The sequence below is a fragment of the Callorhinchus milii genome, unplaced genomic scaffold (genome assembly GCF_018977255.1).
Source record: "Callorhinchus milii isolate IMCB2004 unplaced genomic scaffold, IMCB_Cmil_1.0 Scaffold5, whole genome shotgun sequence".
In the NCBI taxonomy this organism is placed as follows: Eukaryota; Metazoa; Chordata; class Chondrichthyes; order Chimaeriformes; family Callorhinchidae; genus Callorhinchus; species Callorhinchus milii.
In genome coordinates this window covers 1,224,076-1,242,144 of record NW_024704746.1, presented here as the reverse complement: position 1 = coordinate 1,242,144, position 18,069 = coordinate 1,224,076, and the positions used below count along the sequence as shown (strand labels likewise).

The window sequence follows — 18,069 nt, the reverse complement described above, 5'->3', positions numbered from 1 at the left end:
TACTGGTGTGCCGAAATCAGTCACTGTTATGTTTTTGTAAGACCACTTTCCAATACAATGGCCATAAACTTAACACCATATTTCTGATGAAAGTCGCTGGGGATTTTCTAAAAGTAACCACAAACATCGCAGACTTTACAGTCATGTCTGAGTGCAATAGCAATCATGCCAGTGTGGATGTTACTCACAAATCATCAAGAGGGCGTCAGAGTTTAAAGCTACAAATCAGTTAATAAATGGTGTGCCCACAAAATACGCAGTCAATTCACTTTACAGTATCATCTCTTTGAGATGTCTTGATGACGTGATAAGGCAAAGATTATTATTATTAAATATTTACGGCCGAACCACTAGGAGAAGAATGGGACATTTTTAATGAAAAAAACCTCGTTCTTAATTATTTCATAGAATCTGTTATGACATTTTGTACCTTTTATTCCGTAGAATGTTACAGTGGAGAAATGGGCCATTTGCCTATCAAGTCTGCACTGGTGTTTTTGTTTGTTGTCCCTATGAGCCATCTGAGCTAATCTCACTGTTCTGCACCATTGCATAAGTTGATGCTGTTCCTAGGATTTGCAACTACTTTTCCCATAGCAGCATTTACACACGCCACATAGATCCAGAGTAACAGAGGCACCAACACTCTTGTACACTGTTTAGGCATGTGTGTTCCTATGGCTTATAATCAAACAAGACAATGATATCATTCATGCAGCAAAATGGCTTTATGCTGTTAAATAAATCTTACATCACTTGCACAAGATGTCAATGTGAAATGTCATGCACCCTATTGGTCTAGTCGTGCAGTCGTGAGGGCATGAAAATGTCAGTTTAACAATAAAGTCCCTTTTTAAACACTCCAAAAGGGCTCAATACTTTTGAGAAAGAGCGTCAGCCACAGGGATGTTAAACATAGATGTTGAACAGCAATGTGTTTTAAAATTAAAGTTAAACACTGACGGCAGTTCAACTGCTCTCTATATCGCAAGGGGATGCATTTAAACATTTGCCGTGACTTTTCTCACATTGAATACAGAAAGAAGAGTCACCACATGTACACCTTGGTCTGAAGAAGCTGCTTCAGACAGCTTACACACCACATCTTCTATTTGATTCGCCTCAGCTGCTGTGCATGGGAATCAAGGAGTGAGTGTTCACCCAGAAGCGCTGGTATTGTGTTGCCATTGTATTCTCTTAAAGGTGAACACGTCAGCATTCTGAGACTTGAACAGGTAAAATTAGGTCAAATATGCTTTCTAAATAATCCTAGATAGCTGAAAGCTGTGTTGTGCATACGTCTTAAATGTCAAGATACTGAGAGATCTCAAAACGGGGCTCAAATAAATCTTTATAACATAGTAAATATAGTGATTATCATTATACTCTGAAACCTAACTAGTGTGGAATGGTTACACTGCCATTTCTCTCTTGTTGTCAAGAGGACACAATATTGTCATATAACAAAATAAAATAAAAATATAGTAGTAACTTTATGTCGTTCAACTTGGATCTTATTAATTCGAAACTTTTAACAGAAGCTGCAGATGTCAGAATTTTCAGGGACCTTCTTTTCGTTATTTTCTAAACCCACCCATTACCGAGTCTTCCCATTTATTCCATGAATTACACAAGAACAATAACTGTGTGATCTGCCATGAGCGGGCAAATACACCTATTCTATTGTTTAAAATATTCTTGTGCATAGTTTACATGAAAAACAACTTAACTAAATTGTTGACACCTGAATATCCTGATATAACAACATTTTACTGTATTCGTATTATTTCACCCACGAAATATACAGCCAATACATGTTACAGTATATGCTGTGAAGCGCTTTGAGATGTCTCAATGACACGATAAGGCGCTATAGCAAATGCAAGGATTATTATTATTATTCACCCAATCAGTTTCTAGACAGGAGGAGCTTGTGTAATGTAGAATTATTTAACTTTCTTTTTAACTTTGGGATTACCAGATGTTAAGGGATTGCCTTAATGTTCCTGTACTTACTTTATTACTTTAGTACACACAAAGATAATCACCACACAATTACTCAACTGTTGTCAGTGCAATGCTGGGAACTAAGACTGCTCTTTCTTTTGACGCTGGAGTACACTGGAAGGATTCAGGTTATTAATAGGCTGACGTTGCTGTCTTGGTTTATGAGGCTTTCTGAATTCCTGGAGTCTGTCATAACCACACAGTCAGACTTCTCTGTTTGCATTATTCACAAATTACTGTCCCGATACCTGACATTTCCAGCTTCGACTTAGCCTTTAAAAGACAGTTTGAATACTATTTCTTTGAACCAATTAATGAGAACTAGATACAGTCAGATAATCCCTCACATAAGTTAAGAACATCACTGCAAGCTAACTGAACTGCAGTACTATGTTCAGAAGGTTGTGGGTTCAAGCCTCACATTGTGACATGGAATCATATAGTCTAAGCTGACGCTCCAATAAATTGCTGGGAGGGTGTTTCATTGTCGGAGTTAGACTCTTTCAGATGAGATATTAAACCAAGGTCTCATCTGCCTGTTCAGGTGGACATTAAAGGTCCCGTAGCATTATTTGAAAAGAGAAGGGAGTTTCTCCATCCCTGTGTCCTGGCCAACAGTCCCCCAAAATAAAATTGGTCATTCCCTCCATGGCTTTTTGTGGGACATTGCTGCGTGAAATTGGCTGCCGTGTTTCTTCCAGAAAATACACGGTCATTCCACTTTACAGAATGTCCTGTGAAGCGCTTTGAGACATCCCAACGACGTGATAAGGTGGTGTATCAAATACAAGGATTATTATTATAGGCGCCGACAATGTGTTTATCTCCTTTTCGCTTGCATTTTTTCCTACATTACCGTGTTGATTTTCCCAGCTTTGCCCAGACATGTGTTGGTCAAGCGACTGATCTGCTGGCCACCTCCACTAGTAATTCTGTGTACAGCCACTAGGAGGCGCCCAAAGTTGTTCAACGTTAATCTACAGGGTCAGAGCTGTGAGGATTCGCCACTAATCTTGAGAGATGGGTGTCCTCGCTAAAGACTTTACCAAATAAGAGGGAGAGGGGAGAATAGCGTCTTTTTGCTGGTACTAGTTAATCAAAGTTAAAATGGCTTCTTGTTTCAAGTGACAATGAAACGGGTGGTTTGCAAGAAGCTCCAACAGAATACATTTTTTGCCCCCAAAACAGTTTGCTCCAACTTCTGCATCTGACTCCATACATTTTGTATGGTTCTGACGATTTGGGCATTGTCTCTGATCATTTTTGCCCATCAATATTTCAGCTGTTTTAGCTGATTTATTTATGATTTTAGCAATTTATTGAGTTATGATTTAATCAATGTTTTGGCTGTTCAATAAGATGTCACTTTATCCGCCCCATCCCCAAGTTCTTGCAACTATTGGCATGTTTTAATGTGATGGCGCCTTATATTTCCTTCTCAATTTGTAAAATCAAACCTCACCTCCCTTTTATTCGTATTTGATTCGCTAATAGCCCCACACGGTTACTCGCTTCTGAACTTGGAATCTAAGGAAGGGCTGCGGCAAATGGAATATTTTATGAAAAACAAACTTAATTTCCTTTCCAAATTAATTCCAATGCAGAATTTCCAATCGATTTTCGTTTTCGTGATGGGAGAACAATATTTAAAGTAAGCAAGATTTCGCTAAAAGTCGGTTCGCAAGGAAAATATTTCAATTGGCAAACTATTTTCCGAAAAAAGTTCTTATTTCTCTATCCTAATTCTCTAGTATACAGTACAGGATTGGGATTTTCAGAAGATATTTGATCGCACTCTCTGTGTCTATTACCTCCGATCCTTTCACCGATGTAAGAAATTTCGTCTGAAATATGTGTAGTATCTCAAAATTGACAACCAACAATTGAAAATAATTTTCTGTTCACTGCTCTCAGATATCTCTAATTTAATGTGTCATAAAATAGTTTGATGGAAATCCGCGACTGTTTTTTCCTTAATCGTATCTATGACAGTTTAACTTTCGATCATTAATTAACCTCCATAAAATGATATTCCGTGCGCACATCGATCAGATCCTGAAGTATTTTTTCCCTTTCCTATATATTTTAAACTGATTTATTTCGCTGGTTCATAACTTGAGATAATAATTTTTGAAAATTACAGACCGGATCTGCTTTCATAGTGAACAGCGTAAAAATGGAAGAAAATATACTGTTCTTATATTATTATTATCAAATATATATTATTATTATTTCTTCGGAAGTTTAAGACTACACCGAATGCAAGGATTAGTATTGTTATTGTCATTATGGTGCATGAAATATAAATATGCAGTGATTAAAAACCACTTTAAGCTGTTAATTATGCCATAAAACTTTCCAACTACTTCACTGAACCTTTCCAACTATTCCACTCAAAAGGTTACGATTGAACCCGAATGCATACAGCTCTAAACCAGAAATTAGGATATTATTCATTTTATTAATACAATTAGGTTGCGGAATTCCGTTTTTTTTAAAAAAAGAAAACAACTTCTGCTAAAATCCATCCCTTACTTGTGATCTGGGGCTGGAGGAGCCCTGTTCCGGAGATGGACTGTCTGGTTGCTTTCATTGGGTTTAGTTGGGCTTTGGTGAAGGGAGGGAGGGAGGGCTGGTGAGCCGGATGGCTGCCTTGGTGTGGGTTCTCTGTGGTTGGCTGACACTCGCCATCCAGCAAACCATGGCCTTATGTCCAAGGCCACACTGCCACAGGGAAAGGTTTATTGCAAAGAAACGATTTAAAGACAAAACACAGCGATGGGAAAGGGTAAAGCATTGATCTTGAAAAATCCTGCCCCACATACACATATGTACATCAATCACATCCACCATCGAAGGTTTCCTGAATATGGAAATGATGCGGTTATGCAATAACCCGAATGGATTGAGACTTTGGGTCTCCAGCTCCCACCCCATCATCAAAACATTTGACACAACGCCTTTCACACGGGGAGGGCGCCTCAAAGCGCTTCAAAGGGATTTTCTGTGAGGTGTAGTGACTGCAGTTTGGTGGGCGAGCGGGGCGCGCAGAAACATGCCCCACAGAAAGTCATGAAGTGAATGGACAGTTTTATGTAGGAAATTATTGCAGAGATGATAATTACTGCAGAGTTCATAATTATTGCAGGTTATGTTATTGCAGAGATTATAATCCCGACACAAATGGAAATGGAGAAGAGAATTACCATTAAATGTATTTTCTCCGAACTTTGAAGAAGGGTGAGTTATAAAAAGAGACACATCGATACACTTTCTTGTCTTAAAGTGCTGAGATATTCGTTATTAGTTGTGACAAAGAAATAGAAATATTTAGCAATGCTTCTCTTTGAAAGCAAGGTTAAAAAATTATAATTTAAAATTTCAGTATGTTTTAATTTAATGTAAAAAAACATTCAAAGCGCTTCCAAGGAATTGTTGTGAAGTGTGGTGACTGCTTGCTTGGCTATTAAAGCAATGAATTTCCCTATCCCCTGTGTTTGCCTAATGCAGATAGGAGCGAGTTGAATGTTAGTCCTGTTATAAACTACAAATATGCCCATAATTGTGACAGTATCGTCATTTATCTCGATATATCATCGGCATCATATCGAACTCACTATGTTTATCTGCGATGCAACTAACATATTTTTCCAGAAACACAACCCTGAATTTTTTTTGGCAGAGTTACCGATACAACTACAACCCAAACAACAGTTGGCAGGTTTTATTAATCGATGGACAAATTTCTAATCTTGACGTATTGAGGTTAAGGTGTACAATATTAACATCGAACGATTTTAGGAGGAAAACGTCCACTTTCAGTTCCATAACTTTTATCTCGAATTTCAAACAAGTCACAATATAGCTGCCAAAGAAACTAGAAATTGTTCTTTCAAGCAATTTCGTGTCTTTGTTAAAATAAAAAAAGTTACATCTCCTATTCTGCCAAAAGAGTATTTTAGATCGTTGTGATATTTTACAACTTTCGTTACGAAATCGTTTCATTATCTCGGATTACCCACTTGCAACCTAAATTGCGCTAAATATTCAGCACAAACAGTCTGCCTTCTGTAGACACTGTGTTAATGTTTCAGTCACACCGACAACATTCATCACATCACCGACTTGAAATAAATGTTTTTTTTATCCCAACACAGTTTCCTCCCAAACAGCGATGTGAAATTACAAAAGTTTGCTCAAAATATGCCTTGGGTTCAGTCAAGAGTAGTGGTTACCATCAATTTTTAATATATATATATATATATACACATATATATATAGACAGTTTCAAAACTTCCTTGAACTTTTCTCGGTTGGAGAATGGCTTAAAGGCTGAAGCAAAACAAGAATAAAAACATTAAAAGTTTCGAAGGAGCTTTGAGCGCAAAATGGGCTATTGTTGCCCTGTGTGTACCTATTTGTGTGTGTGTGTGTGTGTGTGAGTGTGTGTGTGGGTGGGTGTGTGAGTGTGTGTGGGGGGGGGTGAGTGTATGTGTGGGGTGTGTGTGTGGGGGGGGAGAGGTGTGTGTGTGGGGGGGGGCGGGGGATGTGTGTGTGTGTGTGTGTGAGGAGGTGTGTGTGTGTGTGGGGGGGGGGTGAGTGTGTGTGCGGGGGGATGAGTGTGTGGGTGTGTGTGTGGGGGGGGGGGGCGGGGGGATGAGTGCGTGGGTGTGTGGGTGTGTGTGGGGGGGGGGGGGGGGGGGGGGAGCATGTTAATGACAAGCTTTGACACAATGACAGTAAACAGGGTGGCGCCAGATTGCTTTAGCACTGACATATAAGCCAGGTGGCGTCAGCTCAGCACCTGATCCCAGCCTCCACCCCACCCCAGACCACCCCAGCCTGCACACAGGGACAACCCTGATCCCAGCCTCCACACCCCCCACCCCAGACCACCCCAGCCTGCACACAGGGCACAACCTGATCCCAGCCTCCACCCCCCCCCACCCCAGACCACCCCAGCCACCCCAGCCTGCACACAGGGACAACCCTGATCCCAGCCTCCACCCCACCCCAGACCACCCCAGACTGCACACAGGGCACAACCCTGATCCCAGCCTCCACACCCCCCACCCCGGACCACCCCAGCCTGCACACAGGGACAACCCTGATCCCAGCCTCCACCCCACCCCAGACCACCCCAGCCTGCACACAGGGACAACCCTGATCCCGGCCTCCACACCCCCCACCCCACCCCAGACACCCCAGACTGCACACAGGGACAACCCTGATCCCAGCCTCCACACCCCCCACCCCACCCCGGACCACCCCAGCCTGCACACAGGGACAACCCTGATCCCAGCCTCCACACCCCCCACCCCACCCCGGACCACCCCAGCCTGCACACGGGGCACAACCCAAGGCTGCAGTTTATGAATCTGGCAGATATCTCCTACTTCTCTGGTCTGTACACCATGACGGCAGAGTCCCAGCAGTCTCCCACCGAGGCTTCGGGAGCCTCCAGCCCCACGGGGAGCTCGGCGGACGTGTGTATGGAGTCCCCCGGGAAGGAAGGGGTCATGATCAAATCCGAGCCCGGGGGCGACACCCCGACGGCGGACAGGGATGGCGAGGGAGCGGCCCACCCGGAGGAGCACACCCCGGCCGCGGGGGGCAGGAGGAGGAAGCGCCCCATACAGCGCGGTAAGCCCCCGTACAGCTACATCGCTCTGATCGCCATGGCCATAGCCAACTCCCCCGAGAGGAAGCTGACGCTGGGGGGGATCTACAAGTTCATCATGGACAGGTTTCCCTTCTACCGGGAGAACTCCAAAAAGTGGCAGAACTCCATCCGCCACAACCTGACCCTGAACGATTGCTTTGTGAAGATCCCCCGGGAGCCGGGCCGCCCCGGGAAGGGCAACTACTGGACCCTGGACCCGGCGGCGGAAGACATGTTCGATAACGGGAGCTTCCTACGGCGGAGGAAGCGCTTCAAGCGCTCGGACATCACCACCTACCCCGGATACATGCAGAACTCCAGCGCCTTCACCCCCACCCCGATGGGGAGACCCTCCTACCCCAACACTCTGTACCCGGGCATGAGCTCGGGGTACGGCTCCCAGCTCCACCCCACCCCTCACCACCCGGCCGTGCTCCACCACTACCAGCCCCCGGGGACCCCCGGCCACAGCCACAGCCACAGCCAGAGCCACAGTCAGCACAGGATGTTCAGCATCGACACGCTGATCAGTCAGCAGTCCCTCGCCATTCAGGCCTCGGCGGCCAATGACCTGACCGCTCACTCTCTGGCCTTGACTGGCGACCTCGGGGCCATGAACGTCGGTGGGACAGACGCCTCCAGTTTCCAATCGCAGTCCGTGAGCCCCAACGGGGTGGGGGGGCTCCTGAACAGCAGACCACCCAACAGCCTGACTGCCAATCTGACCTATTCCTACTCCACGTCCCCCCCCCATGTGCCCATGGCTCAGACCAGCTACTCCCCCCCCACCCCCCAGATGTACTGTCCTTCCAATAGACTCTCTCTCCCGTCCATGAGAAGCAGTGTTTGCTCTGACCACACCGATCAGCTGTTGGGGTTACCGAGCGCACCTGTGACTGGCCTCGGGCAGTTCAACGCCAACAGCTCCTACATGAGACAGACAAATTTTCCGTCTGGACTTGAACGATTTATGTAAAGAAAAACACAGAGTCATTCCAATTTGTTGTGGCCTTAAAAGCGAAGCTCGTGAGTGAAGTCGAGTACTATCTAACATTCCAATGATAAATCTCAACTTATTTTTTAGCTCTTTTTACATATTTATACAGCTCTCTACTCCCCCTCAAACTATCTTTTTTTAAAAAACCCTTTTGACTTTAGTGCGACCGAAATCTTTTCATATATAATACTGTATATTCAACTATGAAGGACGGACTGTGCCGTTAATACGAGTTCACACGGCGTCTCTGTGCACTGTAAACTGTTAAGTTTTAGCATTGTTCTATCAGAGAAAAACTGTCATGAAATTGTCAAAAAATTAACGATTATTCTCTATTCTCTATTAAGGACTATTTTTGCTCCAGAAATACAAATAGTCAATTTTCAACTGCGTAAAGCGTTTCTTACCCGTATTGGCGGTGGGGATTATTGCAGTTGAATCAGTAAAATGGTTGGTTTTAGAGAGAGAGAGAGAGAGAGGCGTTATTTCACGTGTCCTTATCAATGACATTCAGTAAACTGATTTTCACGTTATGAGATATTTCTCGTGTTTTGGGGGATTGTTTTTGTCTACAAATAAACACGTTCTTGATGTCATTCAAATGTGGCCATCGATTGATTGTCTTTAAGATCCAGTGTCGAGTTAGATTATTAATCTCACACCGAATGGCTTTCCCCGAATTATTATTATAATAATATTAATGATAATAACCCTTACATTGGTATAGCGCCAAATCATATTGTTGAGACGCCTCAAAGCTCTTCGCGGAATAGTTATCATCAAAGATCAATAGGTGTCATGTAGTTTTAGAATATCCCAGAATATATTTTTGCCAAGTGCCATTTTATTAGTAAAAACAACAGCGACAACTTACACATATAAAGTTGTTGTTGTTGTTGTTCTTACTAATAAAATGCCACTTGCCAACTAAGAAACGAACGCACGAGAAATCGGCGAAACAGTGAGATTGCTGTAAGGAACGTGAATGATTGCAAGTCACAATGTTTTGCGGGTTTTCTAATCAGATTTCCTAACTGGAGACGTGTAGTTATCGAATTCCCAAGATTTCGAGAGCGACCAACTGTGCAGTGCATTTTGAAGCGCATTCGATGTATGTATTAGATGTTCGATAGCGGCCAATTTCTCACCAAGAAATATTAGATTAAGAGCTGAGCAATATCGCGAATTAGACCTCACTTTTTGATATGTGTTCAAATCAGTTTCAAATGTGTCCCGACGCCGATGTGACGCTGGTAATTTCGTATTTTAAATTAATATATTGTGTACAGCCATCAATACAATGCATTTAAACTTACATTTCAGTATTTTAATTTAAATTAAATTTAAAGCGCGTTCCGCATTAGCGTTCAATCTTACAATTAAATTATTGGTCGGCAAGAAATAATAGCGACATCTCCGCACACAATTCATCATTAATTGCTGAAATAACCTGTTTTGGTTTGGAAATGGCTTACCTGTTGCCTTTTGGGGGTGGGGGTGCATTTTTTCGATGGGATATAACACATTGCTATAGAAAGACTGCCGCAAATTCCTTGAGTGAAAGCGAATAATTTTGTGATATTGCTGAAAACACAGCCTTTGCAGTAATTTTTCACTATTTCCCCTTTAGAACACCAAACCTCCGGGTCGATGAGGTGAAAGTCACTGGTTTCTAGGAAGTAGTTAATGGTGGAGAGAACGTAAATGATTTCTGCGCGGGTTTATGAGAAGATAGATGCAAAGCCACGCAAAGATGGTAATAATAATAACAATAATAATCATTGCGTTTGATATAGCACCTATCATAGTTGAAACGTCTAATGGGGTTGCACGGGTTATATTGTAAAGTGGATTTAACTGTGTATTTTGTGGGTTATCGTGTAACCTGCAACATCTCTGCTGTTCCATGAAACTACATTAAAAAGTTCGCTGGTATTTTCGGTTCCCTGTTAGATATGGTGCACAAAACCTCTCTTTTTTTAAAAAAAAAACCGTACCTGTCTCGATTTTTTCAGGTGTAAAGCAAAACGGTCACCCCCCCCCAAAATCCTCAGGACATGATGTGATAAACTTGCTCCAATGAGATATTTAAGTGCTTTGAGACGTCCAGAAGACGTGAAAAGCACTATATCAAACGCAAGGATTATTATTATATTTACTTTGAGTTTTTTTTTAATCCAGAAAAAGGTGAGTAACTTTCCTGTTGCGCAAATTTATGTGAAATGTAGAAAGCTTTTAAAAAAAAGTTTTCTTAAAATGATTGCTCCCAGGGCAGGGGTGGAGGAGGGGTTACATTAACCATCTCTCACAGTCTGTGTGTTCGATATATCAGGGTGCTGTTTATTATTATTGATGAGTAATAGTAAAACATTTCGCCCAGAAAATACACAGTCAATTCACTTTACGGTATATCCTGTGAAGCGCTTTGAGATGTCTCGAAGACGTGATAAGGCGCTGTATCAAATGCAAGGATTATCAATATTATTATTTTCCACCTACAATCAGTGTAACAGAGAGTCGAAGCAGAAGCTGTGCGAGTGATTGATGACTGTTACGAGGACATGTTCATTAAGTACTAAGGCAGAAAGCACAGAGGGGCAGGCAGCCTGTTGAAAGCGTTCTCCACTTGATGTCCCAGTAACAGCTCCCAGTTCTGATTTCACCTCAAGTGGTTTTGGAGCCAGGAGAGCTCAAGGAGTCTGCCTTTTTCCCCCCTATCACTGATTGCCATCTCCAGCTACTGTGTTTGCTGTTTTCCCGCAAGTCGAAAAGAGGTGCGTTCACTTTGACTGACTAATAATATGACCATCTCTTCACCTCTTAGCCGACACGACACTCCCAACCTAAAGAAGGAAGGTGGTTTGGTTGTGATTAAACATTAAAATGCAGCAGCCAGAGCTATTGCAAGCCAGTTCCCCAATAAACGGTCCTTCGAGAAAGACTTCCCATTCAATTTGATGTGTCCATTTTTTTTGCGAAATAACCCTTTCAACCAACGTAGGTTTAACAATAATCCTTGCAAATTTTGTACCAATGCAATCGGAATAAAGGTGTGTATATTTGTGATGTGCGAAAAGTCATCTTGTCGACCAAATCCTAACCCTCTTTTCTCTCCATTCTACAAGTGCTCTAACATTCACCCTCAGTGGCCCTGATAGAAATGATCTAAATCACTCCTGAATTGACTTGATAAGGCACTGTATCAAATGCAAGGATTATTAGTAATATAATTATTAATCTGCCAGGGTTATTTCACCTTACATTTAGTACAAATGCCGTCTAAGAACGTCTGCTTTCCTTATATGTTCCATTCCTTTATTTTTTTTAAAAAAGAAAAAAAATTAAAATTCTGTGCAATTTTACTGTTCTTTAAAACCTATCTGCTTCCCAGCTCAGTCACTGATTTTTTTAACCTGGTTCAATTTCTTAACTTGTTAACTCTCGGATTGCATCAGCACTGACTGACTGAATTCACTTTAATAATAACCCTTGCATTTGCACTTTGTTTTATTTTGTTGAAAGGAAGTTGAGTAACACAGTTCATGCTGTCAGAGAATGCATCTTCCTGGTGGTATTTGCTCCAGAGACAGAGAGAAAACTGAAAGCTTCCGGTGTATTTACCTGTTTCATTATGACTCCCACGCCCCCAAACAAAAAAACCCACTATAAATTGACTCTTCTATAAAGTTTTGCAGTGTTAAAGCACAGCATCAAAACAATGCAGTCTTTTAGCACCACACGACTTTGCCTCTCGATTATACAACGTTTACACAAGAATCCTAGATCTTATTAAATAAAATCCCTGTTTATAACGTTGACTCTACTTAGCTGATCTTTGGTGAGGTATACCTTCCTGGATTAGGTTACAGATTTGAGTAAAAACAGATTGAATGGGCAATAGCCTTAAAATGACAATACAGCTTACAGTTCTTAGATTGCATTGAAGGTCAAAAGCTCTCATCTTTGGGGCATTTCAAGAATTTATTATGTGATGAATATTAACTTTCCTCTAAATTACATTTTTATTTTATTTCAAATAGAATAGGTTTTATTTCCAGTCAAGTGATTCTGTAGCTATTAATCTGCAAGTAATATAGATTCCACCACAGGAAACGGTATAGGTCGAAAAATGTCACACGTTTCAACTTTCGATCAACTACTACAACAACAACTTGCATTTACACAGCACCCCTCACCCAGGGAAGTATCCCAGAGCACTTGACAATGGTGGACCACGACCCTGAGCCGGGGGAGGGGAGGGAGAGGTGACCGTAGGTACGGTCAAAAAGGAAGGTCTTTAGGTGCAACTCGAAGATGGGGAAGGAAGGGGCAAGACAGAGGGATAGAGGAGGAGTGTTCAAGGGTTTTGGGGGATTAGTGGCTGAAAGAGCAGCCACCAATGGTGGAGCGGAGGGCACGAGGGACATGCAGGAAGCCGGAGCCAGTTGAGCGGAAGCAATGGGTTGTAGGTTGTGGGATAAGCAGTTTGGAGAGGTAGGGAGGTGCCAGGGTATGAAGAGGTTTGAAAATGAATGTGAGGATCTTGAAATCGATTCGTTCAATGATAGGGAGCCAGTGGAATTTGGCTAGACTGGTGTGATGAGGGGATGGAATTTAGTACCGGTGAGTGTGCCTGTGGCAGAGTTTTGGATCAGCTGGATCCTGCAGGGCATTTGAAAAGTCGAGTCGGGATGTGACTAACTCATGGGTGAGTGTATCGGCTGCGTCTGGGGTAACGTTCAGGTGGGCAATGTGTCGGAAAACTGTCCAGTTGCTCAACTGTTATTTCCTTAAATCAATCCTATTCTGATCCCACATTCACTTTTTTGAGTACAGCTGTTATTATTTTTTCTTTAAAAAAATCACTAACCACCCAACACTAAATTACACATCTCACTGGTGGACACGCAATCTCAGTAAAAACTAGCAGATGCCAGTCAAAAATTAATCATAATAATCCTTGCATTTGATATAGTGCATAATCACGTCGTTGAGAAGCCTCAAAGTGCTTCACAGAATAAATTATAAAGTGGATTGACTGAGCAATTGCACACTGCAGTGTCCCACAAACAGTTGTAGATTGAGTGACCATTTTTTTAACTGCAATAATCAAGTCTCCATCATAGTACACACACCACTCACACTCACCACTCACCACTCATGGGGAGCCAGTGGAGTCGGGCGAGGGTGGGAGTGATGGTGTCGCGGAGCCTGGTGAGTGAGAGTACACGAGCTGCAGAGTTTTGGATACTATATTGGGTTTGCCAAAGTTCACATTTCACTCCAATCAAACTTAACGATATTTATACACCCTGTTAAAGGCTTCAGTTTGTGCAATCAAGTTCAAAAGGAAAACAAATTTCTAATACAATTTTTGTCGAAAAACATTCCCATATTGGAAATCCTGTATTGAGGAAAAAAAGTACCCACTTGTAGGTTATAACGAATATTACATACCAGCCGGGTAACTTTGAACATTCTAAATTATAAAAATAATAATAATTCTAGCATTGATAAAGGGCCTCATGTCGTCGAAAGTATCAAAGTGCTTCATAGGATTTCAGCACTCTGGACTAGAGAAATAAATAAATTAGACAGGCTACATTGGGGGTGGGGGAAAAGGGGGCGAGGGGAGGAGGGGGTGTAGGGAGGAGGGGTTAGTGGGGGAAAGGATCAGGATGAGGACAAAGCTGCTTGACTGTGATAACTTTGAGGTGGAATGCACATTCATAATAATAATCTTTGCATTTGATATAATACGATGTTGCCAAAACATTTCAATGCACCTTACAGGATTTAATATAGACTATGTCTTTATCCTCTGTCCTCTGCTCTTCAACCTGTAAACGCTCCCTCTTGGTGACATCATCCACAGACACCCAACTCTTATCTCTCTGCCTCCACCCTCAACCCCAGGACCACTGATGTCCTGACAGGCTGCCTGTGAGACATCAAGTCCTGGATGAGGGCCAATTTTCTCCAACATCAGCAAGACCGAGGCCCTCCTATTTGGCTCGCGCCAGCGCCTCCACACCTCGGACGCTGGCAGCATCAGCCTCCACGGTTGCACAGTCCACCTCACTAAGCCAGTCAGGAACCTGGGCATCTTGTTCAACCCTGAACTGTCCTTTCTCTTTCACATCCATGCCAGAAACCCTTCTGCCTTTCCCCACCTCCACAACATTGCCCGACTTGACCACTGCCTTACCGCTCAGGTCACTGAAACCCTCATATATGCCTTCATTACAACCAGGCTTGACTATGCCAACTCCTTGCTTATCGGTCTTCTCAATTCTTCCCTACACAAGCTGCAGATCATCCAGAATTCTGCAGCTTGTGTTCTCTCCCGCACCAGGCTCTGTGACCCCATTACACCCATCCTGACCCAGCGACATTGGCTCTCCATCCCTCAGAGGATCAAGTTCAAAATTCTCATCCTTACCTCCATGACCTTTTCCCGTCCTACCTCTCTGACCTGCCAACCCCTTATCTAACTGTCCGCTCCCTCTGCTCAGCAGGCTGCTCCATGTCCCCCGCCCGCTCATCGGCAGTCGGGCCTTCAGCCTCTCTGCTCCCACCCTCTGCAACTCCATCCCCTTCACCTCGCTCCCTCCCTTACCTCCTTCAAGGCATGCCTCAAAACCCTCCTCTTCAAACATGCCTTCGGCCACCCTCCTACCCTCATCCTCCCTGCCCCCATCCTCCCGCTCGGGTTCTAGTCTCTGACTATTCAGTGCCTTGGGACATCCTCCCGATGTGCAAGGAGCTTACAAATGTAATTTTCATTGTATTGTGATTCGGTTGTCCAGTTCCTGAGCCAGGCAGATCCACAGTGCTCCAGGACATTTCTGATAACAGCCCAGCCAGGCTAGCTCATTGGCAGGACTTTCGCCCATAAATATACAGTCAATTCACTTTACAGCATATTCTGTGAAGCGCTTTGAGACGTCGAGAAGACGTGAAAAGCGCTATATCAAATGCAAGGATTATTATTATCATTGTAAAGGGCAGACATGTCACTGGGGACAGGGCCTCTTCACACTCAGATCCTGTTAACCCTGCGAGCCAAAGCCCTAACAGTTTGCAGACAGGTTGATAATAATAATAGTAATCCTTGCATTTGATATAGCGCTTTTCATGGCTTCCAGACGTCCCAAAGCCGCTTCACAGAATTTGCTGTAAAGTGAATTGACTGTATATTTGTGGGCGAACGCGGCAGCCAATTGCACACAGCAATGTCCCACAAGCTCGATTAGCTCGATTCCGACATTCAGTTGCCAAACATGTCACCCTGGAACTGGTTAAGCTCCAAGGAGACCCCGCTTGTCTCAGTCTCCCCTGCAAGGAGGTAATTTACAAGAGAACCTAATTCAAACAATGATAACCATGTCACCATCCTGACCCTCCAACTGGGGCTCCCATTCAGGCTGAACCAAGCAGGCTTCGCCACCATGTGGTGACGAGCAGTACTGCACACAACATCCTAATTCTAGTATTCAATTTGAATGCAAGTATACACTGGCAAGTACACTGTTCCACAGGTGATTGATTATGGAATGCCCTTTCTGTTTATTAGAATAATAATTTTACTCTACAAATACACTCACAAGTTAAGAACTCCAACATCTCATTGCTTGATGGGTGCTGTACATTTTCAAGTTATAATAATAATAATCCTTGCATTTGATATAGCGCTTTTCACGTCGGGAGGACGTCCCAAAGCGCTTCACAGAACACACTGTAAAGTGAATTGACTGTATATTTGTGGGCAAACGCGGCAGCCAATTGCGCACAGCAATGTCCACAAACAGTCGTAGATTGAAAATGACCAATTTATTATTGTTTTGGGTTTTGGAGGGATTATTATTAGGCTCTGTGTGGAGTAAGGAAACTTGCCCAAGGTTTCGCCCTCTGCCTGGAATTGAACTTAGGTCTCTCACTTGCAAAGCAAGTGCTCTAACCACTGAGCTACAGGACTCCACAGAAAATTACATTTGTAAAGTACCTTTCACATCCCAAGGCGCTGAAAAGTCATGAATTGGGGGTTAGGACCTGAGGTGGGGGTGAAGTGGCGGGTGGGGAGTGTATCACTATTTTACAGTAAAAATCCTGTGAAGCGTTTTGATGACATTGGTAAGATGCTCTATCAAATGCAAGACTATTATTATTGCCAATGTTTCTATAGTGTCTGTCTCCTATTAATTATGTGTCAGAAGACCGACCATTCTGCATTCTCCTTGTCTATTCTGTATGTGAGAAAGCAGGAGCTGTGTGTTCACTACAATCGAGGAGTCAGGTCCAATGGATGAGTTAGCACCAACTTAGGCCGAAATAACAAGGGTCTCCTCCTACGTTGTCATTCTATAATTGGAAAAAATTAGAAAATGGAAAAGATGGAAAAGCTGGAAAAAGAAAGTGGCTTTTGAGAAAAGTAAGTGCTTCAGACTGAATAGCCTTTTGCTCTGATGGAGGTCACCTGACCTAATGTGCATGCCGTTTCACACATGCTGTTACTGAGAAGCATTGAGGTAAAATAAACATTGCTCTTGGGGTTCCGGTGACCGCTTGTGCATTAAGGTGACCAAAGCCAAAGGCTGAGGGCATTATTGTTCCACTCAAGGTCACATTATGAATGCGGGGGCAAACATGTCGGTACTCACAACTGAAAGTTTCAGTCAGTGCTTGGTTTACTAGACCCTGGGGGAGTATTTTATGTTTAGAAGAAGGAAACAGAACTTTTGCCCTGGGAATGTCAGTCAGGACATTTAACAAAGCTGTGTTCATGGACTTTGGGGATTTGAAATACTTTCGTTCAGTGAGAACTGGCCATAATTCTCCTTAATAACAAGGATCTCTGCAAACTCATATCAGCTAGCTTGTTCAGCCTATTTGTCCATTTCACTATTTGAAAAGCGAAGTAAATTTCTTATGTATCCTGGCAAAAAATCTCCCAAATAAAATTGATCATTCATTTTATGCCTGTTTGTGGATCATTGCTGTGTGCAGATTGATTGCTGTGTTTCACCTACACAATATACATGTATTTATATACATGCTTTACAGTTTACCCTGAGAAACACTTTGAGATGTCCTCCCAACATGAAAGGTGCCAAATGCAAGGATTATTGTAACATGAACACAGAGAGCAGATTCTCTCTCTTTCTCTCATGACGGCTGAACTAAATCAGGAGGAAGAAAAAAAGGAATTTCTCTCCACCAGCGCAGAGTACGATTGTTTTGCTCTCAGCACCCCATGGGTTAGGAAAGGGAACTCAAATTAGCAAGGCCTCCCGATCTCTATCTGGTGACATCCTATTGAAAAGTGCACATGTGTGCAGATTGATTAGGGTAAGAATGGGATCAGGTTGGGCTGTGATGTCTCCTGTGGTGGAACTACCTGCTT

At 43.0% G+C, this 18,069-nt stretch overlaps 1 protein-coding gene across 1 annotated transcript; it reads left to right on the top strand.

The window, feature by feature from the left end:
• The first annotated feature begins 7,379 nt into the window (after window positions 1–7,379).
• On the top strand, window positions 7,380–8,645 carry foxe3 (forkhead box E3). The gene has a single exon (XM_007903672.1). The coding sequence runs from the start codon at window positions 7,380–7,382 to the stop codon at window positions 8,643–8,645; it is 1,266 nt and encodes a 421-aa protein (XP_007901863.1).
• The last annotated feature ends 9,424 nt before the right edge of the window (window positions 8,646–18,069 follow it).

Bases quoted from the DNA above. Each gene is read 5' to 3' on its own strand.
- foxe3 (XM_007903672.1), top strand. From the start codon at position 7,380: ATGAATCTGGCAGATATCTCCTACTTCTCTGGTCTGTACACCATGACG.